We start from the raw sequence: 8,541 nt of genomic DNA, 5'->3' as shown, positions 1-8,541 counted from the left end.
ACCTGAAGAAAGAGATCAGTTATAGTGTTGTAATCAATTGGACAACCTCCCTCCATTTGAGACATCATTAAGGCAAAATTGACAGCTCCCTGCAACCAAAATATCAATTAGATCATTTTTATACTAAAAAGCATACTACCAAACATATTGATAAGAAAGTGAAAAAGCATGAAATGTGATAGTTCGTATAAGTTATCACACATTCTTACACCAAATATCTGATGAATCAAATGCATTGAAAATTGCTGAAAATATACTCAACAGATGACATGATACAATTACGAATGGTAGTTATTTTCCGAGAATTCATCACATACCTGAGGATCTGATCGGAGTATTGTTTGCAGAAGAAACAGATAATCAGGCGTGTATCCAACCTACACCAACACACGAAAAATGGTAAATGGTAAATTTAAAAATGTTCAATAAAATTCAGAAGAATTGATTATAAAACTGTCTTGTCAATAACAACAAAGGGGGAAAAAAGACAACCAACTCTACGAGCTTAAAAGGCATATTCATTCAGGAGATATCATATAAGCTAATGTCAAAAATGTCAGATAAAAAATATCCTATCATTCACCTGCTTGGAGTATATCAGAATTTTGTCAAACTCCCTACGCTCTGCAAAAGCCGCAACAACTTTTGGAGTAGCCCTGGCTTTGATGTATATTTTCAGTGCAAGGTCATTGTCCACAGTCTACAAGAAATTTCAAGTATAAACATCATTTGCGTACGTATAGGCAGCAGACACTAGTCTCCACCACATAAATCAAATTAAATACAAAAATGCTAATGTAAAGACTATATGAGTGTGTGTATATATGTATGGATGGATGGTACCTTGACAAGGTCTCCAAGTTCTTCACTGCATTCCAACTTGTCTTCAGCCAACCAGTTCTCTAAAAGATTTTTCTTGTTCTGATTCACCACAAGCCGTGACAATTCCAAGGACTCAAATGCATTAAGCTTCCCTTTAGTCAAAAGAGTTCCAAAGTACTGCAATAAAGGTGGTGTTTGCCCAGCTTGTACAGGAACACTCTGCAAAATAAGATACAGAAACATAATTAGCCATAATGCATCTTTATAAAAAAAACAACAGCAGTGAAAGAAGGTCCAAACAGAACCTATAACCATTAACCGGATAGGTACAACTCAGCAGCACAGCGTAACAGTGGCTCCATGATCATATACATGCATTCGTTTTCACCCGAAGTAAGCCAATTGCACCATTTCTGTCTATATTTTTGAGCTTAGAGTTCGATTCAGCTATTTCAACATCTAGATTTTCTGTTTAATTGTACTTTGATAAAATTCACTGTGTGGTTTTAAACCACCAAGTAATCACAAACTGCCCTCAATCCCCAGAAATTTAAAAAAAAAAAATTGATATTTCTTAAAGGAAGGAGAATCCAACAAGAACATAAATTACAGAGTCTATTCCATAAGGATTCAGCGGCACCAAATATGTCCTCAAAGATCCTTGCATGCAATCCAACCAAATAACCAACGGTCCAACAAGATTGATAAGAAAACGCAACTCCAACAAGCTTTGAATTTCTTGTTCACAACCAAAACCCCAAAAGTTGGGACAGGTACATCAAAATCACGTGGAAAGCCAAAATGGCACGCAACTCAAATATTTAAGAGCATTGAATGGACAACTAAAGATTTCTTCCTTCCTCCTAAAGCAAACTCATCAACCAAGAAAGGAACTATTAAACTGACACGAATTGGACGTACTACAAGACTGAAATTGATTCAGGAGTAATACAGAAACTTAGCAGGAACATAAAATACATGCCTGAAATTTGGCCACAGTATCAGGAGTGCGGAGGATCCCTTGTGGAGATTCTGCAGCAAGCTCAGCAGCTTCCTTATACTTGGTTTGAGCAAATAATTCTTGGAAACGCTGGACAACCTAATATATTCCCAAATTGCAGTTGGATAAGTCCCAACTCATCAGTACGCAATAAAGGTAATTAACAGCAAACAACAAATCACTTTCCACATCAAAAGACAACAGAGTGACGATTCAGTTGACCCTAAACAATTGAGAAAAAGAATTTTCTTCATCAATAAGAATGATAAAATCGATGTACCAAATTCTCGGCACCAGGTAGGTTCCCTCTCTTTGCAAGATTGACAGCAAGCTCCAAATTGTTCAACTGCATCAATAACAAACAACGTCAACACACAATATCTGGACTGCTATTACCAGACGCAATTAAAAATATGTATGAACATACTTGGCCACTAACGAAAGGCACAATTGTTGCTTCATTCACTGTGGCAAGCAAAACTTGGCCACGCCTATTGATGGCATAGAAGCCTCCAACTGATGAAGCTTCTGCGGTCAGAAAAATTGGATCTGGACTTATCCTATTCCTGTATACAGCAGTAGCTGTTTCCAGGTCATAGACAAACAGAAGCCCTAGCTTGGTGATGACATAAATCAAACTGTACTTGTGGGAAATCTGCCAAAAATCAGAAAAGAATTGTAAGAGATTACAAGCACCAAACCAGAGTACAAAACTTGGAAGAAGTTATACCTGCATGGAAACGGGAAAGTCGTCAGCAAAATCTGGAGGAAAGAAAAGATCTGCCTGCTTCTTCGTAAAAGATGGTCTCCCTACACACAAATGAACAGATGCATAAGTTAAAGATTAGAACTGTTCATGCCTCCATGCATGAGAACCAAGGAAGCATAATGATTCCAACAAGAAAATAATCTACACATGTTCTTGATTCTAGTTCTCCTATAACTCATGGTCAGACATTATGGGTAGAACGTAATCATTTTCGCTGCTGAATCGTGATTTTCTTCTTCAACTTTTTAATGGCACAAAATTTAAATTGTAAATAATTCATCCAGAAATTAGAATAACTGCACCCTATAGCATTCTGAAAGAACAACAAAAGCATTATCATTCAGTAAAAGCTATTTGTATCAAGCCCAAAACTGATGGATACAGCAAGTAAATTAATTATACATACTGAAACCGCAATGGAATAGGACTCAAGCTACAAAATAAGAACCAAAACCAATAAACCGCCAACTTCCAGACTATAAACAAATTAAAAGAGAAAAAAAGAAAGGGCAAAACGTGAGACCTGGCTGGGCACCGAGCTCAATAACATGCAACTTTGATGTAATCTGCCCAGCATTTACCGATTTTGTAGCAAAAGAAATAAGAATGGAAGGATTCTCATTTCCCGGAACCTGTATAAGACGAAACCAATAGATCTCACACATACTATAAAAGAGCATCAACTGTGCATGCAAGATAAGTTTAAGGAACCAAACACACCTTGAATGTGGCAAATGAAGCTGCATGAGCTTCAAGAGCTTGACTACGCTGCTGATCCACAGAAAAGAGTTGCATATTTCCTTTGACAAGTTGCGGTCTCTACAAAAGTAAAGACAGGTGGCAAAGCAGTACACGTATAAGGTCACATTGGAAATTATTTAAGTTAATGCAACTGAGGAAAACAAAGAAACAAGTAAACCAATAACTGCTTATACATATTTAGAACTGCAAAGCATTGAATACACAACAAGCTGATCGCAATAGATGGGAAAGGACCATAAAGTACTGCATCATACTATTAACAAAACCTAAAAGATGATGCTGACAACTGCAGAAGGAAGCACGTGAAAGATGCTAATAGAATGGAAGCCAATTCCAGTCCACTTTAATGCAGGACTGAGGAAAGATGAAACTTCTTGCCATGATATTTTCGGAGTACAACAATATGTAGAAAGAAAACAAAAGAATCATAAAATTACTATTCAAACCCCATCCCCAGGAAAAAGTTAAATAAATATCCTCATGTATCGGCTAGCATTATCCTCATAGATTGTTGTACTTCCAGATATGCCAGTCTTCCTTGGGAAAGAGTAATGTTCATACATCAAGGTATAGCTTGCTTGATTGCAATTGCATACAGAAACTAACGGTAAGGCTAAGTGCTTGTTGTCATATCATTTTGCTTACCCTCTTTAGATAATAAAACCTAGCATGCAAGTCACCAGAAAACATTTTGTTGAATGAGATATCGACACTGTCTCACACTCAGAAATCCATATACAAAATCAGACCACAGATCACATGGTTGGCATTAATGATTGTCATTCCGATAAGCAGTATCTACTTTCTACCACTTCACGTATTTTAGGCACATCAGGAAGGATGTGTTCCCCACATTGTCACACATCACCATGAAGATGGGGTGTGCCAGATACAAAAAATCAGACCACAGATCACATGGTATGCATTAATGATTGTCATCCCAATAAACAGTACCTACCACTTCATGTATTCAAGGCACATCATGATGTGTTCCTCACATTGTCACACATCACCATGAAGACCTCCTTGCGTCACATATATGATCTGTCTCATATGGTAAATCCTCAAAGAAACACCAATTCACAAACACTTGGGGTGTGCTTCGGATGTGGAAAGAGAAGCTCAGAGGCACCTTCCTAGTATATTGCGGGAGCTAAAAGTCTGAGTTCAACAGACTCTAGGTTCTTGGGATTTGGTGACTAAAGAAGAAGGGCGAGTTGGTCAGTTTGGCTATGTCGGCCAAAGTAGATAGAAAGAACCTGCTACACCGTTTGCCCAATAATCTTCTAAAAATATTTCCCAGGAGAAGTTTCTCAACAATGGCAGTACATGGGGGCCACCGGGGTCCAACAATCCAACAGCTTGGCATAAAAGCCAACTGGATTCCAAAACACGCCGTCACATGCATGCACTCACTTTACAACAAAAGGCTATACTACAATTGCATCACTATTTGAACCCTTTAATACTCTCAGTCACTCTCTACTGAGTTTCTAGTACACAGACTCTTTCACGTCTTTCTTATCCTGCCCCCACGGTGCTGCTTTATCTCTCACCCATTCTCACAAAGTTTCCAAAGCCTCTGATGTGTTTCGTCATCTCTTAGCCGGACATTCGGTTGTCTAGGAACCACTTGTACAACAACATTCCATGCCATTGACAATCCAATAAACAAGATGAGCTTAAACACAAATTATGTCCAAAACAAGAGGAAGCGGAACAGATGCAACACATAGAGAGGGAGACGGAATAAACAGCAGCACTTTGTCTCTTGACTCTATTCTAATCACATCACATTCCGGATAAAACTATAAATATAACACACCAAATTCTAAAATATGGGCAAATAATCAAAGAAACCAACATAATAAGCATGACCATTATCAGCTAAAAAGTACCTCGGCCGAACCAGGAGCGATTCCAATCAATACCAACCATTTTTCGGTAGGATCACATCGGTAGTTAATTATCTGATTATTGGCTAGATTAGCCGTTCTGTCAAACATCTTCACAGGTTCAGATTCACCTACCCAAAAAAAGGGGGGGAAAAGGTGGTGAATAATAAAAAAACAGACAACACCAAAAGAGGGCATAAAGTAGCATATTGCTCTTTCTGTTGAAACGAAAGTGTGTTACCTTCGATGGACCAATGATATACAGAGGTTTGTGTGACAAGACCCAACATCTTTGGAGTGATCCATTTCCAAAAAACAACCTACAAGCAGAGCACGGAGTAAGCTAATTAAAATATTCAAATTCTGAGGTGCGGATTGTGCGGTGAGGCATTTCAAGGACAAAATAAACCTATCACCTGCTCAGGCATCTGATATGATTTCATTTTTGCTTTCAACTCAATGTTAAATATCTGCAAGTGATCCTGAGTAGTTCCCGGAAGTTGGGCTTCAAAAGAATGAAACCATGTCATGAGCTAAGATATCGAGAAGTAAACTTCTAAAAGTAAGGAAGACAAAAGCTACAATAAATTATTCCAGAAAAAAGTTAATTGAACCTCCAAACTATAGCAATTTGAGATGCTATAGTCCCAATAGTTTGGAGTACATTTACTGTCCACGATGTGAAATTATCTTTGTAAATCTCCCACGCATCACATTCCAAACCTATGTCCAATTAAACTGAAGCAGCAATGTTTCCCGTGCAACGATAACTTCATAAATCTAGGCAATAACTTAAAGGGAGCAGAACAGTTAATGATGTGTCCAAAATGTCAGTAAGATGAACAGATGGAAAATATTCCAATAGCCACAGGCACATCTTTCTGCATTCCAAAAAAAACATGCAGAAAAGCAAATTGACATTGAATATTCTTTATGATGTAACTGGCTGGAAAACATCGAGATTTCAGGGGGAAAAAACGGGAAAAATAACCCTTCAAGCAGCAGTTCTGATAATTAAATGCTCATACTCATAGTGACCCAAACGAGATATACCTTTAAGAGCCAAAATTCTGGAATTGGGATTCATGAGGGCCGAATCCGCCGTTATAGGTCTCCTCAAGGGCTGATTTGGCATACTCATATCAATAATTACAACACTGTTCTGAGGCGACGTCTCACGAACGCATATATACTTGTCGGATTCCATGGTAACATGCGTGAAAGTTATAAATTGAGGAGTGATCCCTAGGGTAGGCAACTGCAATACCACAGCACACAATAAGTACAAACATCAGCCAATAACTAAATCCCTTCAGCCGCATTCCTAGCCATAACATGTAGATTGTGACGACATCAACATATTACTAAATGGCAGAAACAAGTAGCGATTCATTCTCACCACCAGGGAATATAATAATATATTAAGAAGAAATGCTCTCTCAGCCAAATTTACTGTCGTTTTATGTCACTACAAATGTGGATGGTCCTTTATTGGTAAGTTCATTTCATGTTCTGAAAAGATTATACAGAAAGAAAATCAAGTTGAATCACATCCTGATGTGTGCGGGTGGCTCTAGCTTATCAGCAATGGGTTCAAAATTACACAAATCCTCTGAACAAAAATTTACTTGACAAGTTTTGTCGCACTATTGAACCCACTAGTGGAAAATGTTGAACCCACTCAGTCATCCGGAATAAAGGGGTAACAACTACCAACAATACAGTTAGCTTTGTAGACAAACAGAATTCTTGTAGATCCATTAGTCTATTTGCTCATCAAACAACTTGAACTGTAGGGAGACTTTTTCCGCAAATGAAGTACATGATAATCAATTGGGCTTCCTGATGAAACCCATTGGATAGATGATGTGTACTATGAAAAAAAAATGCTTTCAATAAAATTGGCAAATAAGACCCTGGTGAACGATTTCAAAACGGGAAGCTCCATTATTGCAGAAAACTCGTGAAAAAAAGTACCAGAAGAACAAAGTGGCAGTGGTACGGGTGTTCTACCTTCAAACTGGAAGGATCACATTAAGCCACGTCATTCAGCATATAAATTCAATACGGATTTCCTGTTTTAGTACCTTACTCTGTTTGAAAAACAAAATCTCGGCCACGTGTATCATCCCCCTATTGGCAAAAGAACTTAGCACCTATGAATTTTGATATACAACCTCACGACTTACATTACAGATCCAGATAAAACAGATCTACACGAAGTTCAACGCGCACTAAGCAACACAAAACACTATTAACTATATCCCAATAGAAACGCCAAATCGATTAAGGTTGCCAAAAAACTAATAAGAATTTAGCCGACGACTTCAAATCAGTTCCAATCAGTTCGAAACGCGATTGTTCCGAATCAATTCGGTAAAAACTTGGAAGTACGAGATTCGAATCGGTTGGTTTGTGAGAGGATTAGTACCGTTAGGGTTTCCTTCATGCTGATCGGAGCGTTAGCGGCCGCCATGGTGGCGAGATCGGAGGACTCCGATCTAAGGGATGCGAAGGGAAATCGCCAATTGAGAGAGGACTGGGGGCGGATTGAGGGACGTCAAATCGCTGCGAGATCTGAGGCAGCGAAGGAACCCTGTAACACTCGTAGGTGGAGAGAGAGAGGGAGAGAAGAGATCTAGAGAGAGAAATGGAGGGTTCCTTGTGCTATGATGAGAAGGCTGACTGTAAAATAAAAAGGGGAGAATGGAAAAAACGGGGTTTTGTTTGAGTGCGCCTGTGCTCTAGCCAGAGTTGAGTGGTGTTTGTGGATTTGGTGATGCTGCAGCACACCCCGCACCTTGAAAGTTAGGCTCTGTTTGGAACTCAGGAAAAAAAAAAAGAAAATTAAAAAAAAATTCCTCCTATTGTTTGGTTGTAGAGAAAGAGAAAAGTAAATAAAAATTTTGAGTGTAGTGAATAGTAAATTTTCTCTCTCATTTTCTTTTCCTTTCTTTTCCTTTCCCTAAGTTCCAAATAGAGCCTTAGTGCGGTTGATCCTACCGTTTATTTCGGCACGAATGACACGGATTTAATCAAATCTCCTACTCAAACGATTCGGATTTAAACTGAGGTTTTTCAAATCTGAATCATACATTGTTTGAAGCAAAATCCAAGAGATTCATTACCGAAATAAACGACTAGATTCACCGCACTATAAGTTGTAGGGCAAGAGTGCCCCATACAGCCCCAGGTCCGGTGTTTGGGGTCGTGGAATCCAGGTCGGGCTATTTTTCTATTCTACAATGTATTTTTTCTAAGGCGAAAGTACATAAACACCCCTTCATATCACT

The 8,541-nt window shown here is 38.6% G+C and overlaps 1 protein-coding gene across 1 annotated transcript in view; it reads right to left on the bottom strand.

The window, feature by feature from the left end:
* LOC131301762 (clathrin heavy chain 1-like) overlaps nucleotides 1–7,972 on the bottom strand; it is a 14,249-nt gene extending 6,277 nt beyond the window's left edge. The window contains exons 1-15 of the mRNA XM_058328171.1: nucleotides 7,680–7,972; nucleotides 6,302–6,506; nucleotides 5,665–5,753; nucleotides 5,490–5,568; nucleotides 5,252–5,379; nucleotides 3,312–3,410; nucleotides 3,115–3,223; nucleotides 2,553–2,632; nucleotides 2,250–2,477; nucleotides 2,103–2,168; nucleotides 1,805–1,921; nucleotides 844–1,041; nucleotides 584–700; nucleotides 318–377; nucleotides 3–89 (exon numbers count right to left, since the gene is read on the bottom strand). Of these exons, the coding sequence (XP_058184154.1) occupies nucleotides 3–89; nucleotides 318–377; nucleotides 584–700; nucleotides 844–1,041; nucleotides 1,805–1,921; nucleotides 2,103–2,168; nucleotides 2,250–2,477; nucleotides 2,553–2,632; nucleotides 3,115–3,223; nucleotides 3,312–3,410; nucleotides 5,252–5,379; nucleotides 5,490–5,568; nucleotides 5,665–5,753; nucleotides 6,302–6,506; nucleotides 7,680–7,724 (1,707 nt within the window). The 5' untranslated portion in view covers nucleotides 7,725–7,972. The remainder of the gene's footprint in view (nucleotides 1–2; nucleotides 90–317; nucleotides 378–583; nucleotides 701–843; nucleotides 1,042–1,804; nucleotides 1,922–2,102; nucleotides 2,169–2,249; nucleotides 2,478–2,552; nucleotides 2,633–3,114; nucleotides 3,224–3,311; nucleotides 3,411–5,251; nucleotides 5,380–5,489; nucleotides 5,569–5,664; nucleotides 5,754–6,301; nucleotides 6,507–7,679) is intronic.
* Between the last annotated feature and the right edge of the window lie 569 nt (nucleotides 7,973–8,541).

The sequence above is a fragment of the Rhododendron vialii genome, chromosome 9a, assembly GCF_030253575.1.
Source record: "Rhododendron vialii isolate Sample 1 chromosome 9a, ASM3025357v1".
Taxonomy (NCBI): Eukaryota; Viridiplantae; Streptophyta; class Magnoliopsida; order Ericales; family Ericaceae; genus Rhododendron; species Rhododendron vialii.
The sequence above is the reverse complement of the archived record's forward strand: the minus strand, read 5'-3'. Positions and strand labels throughout refer to the sequence as shown.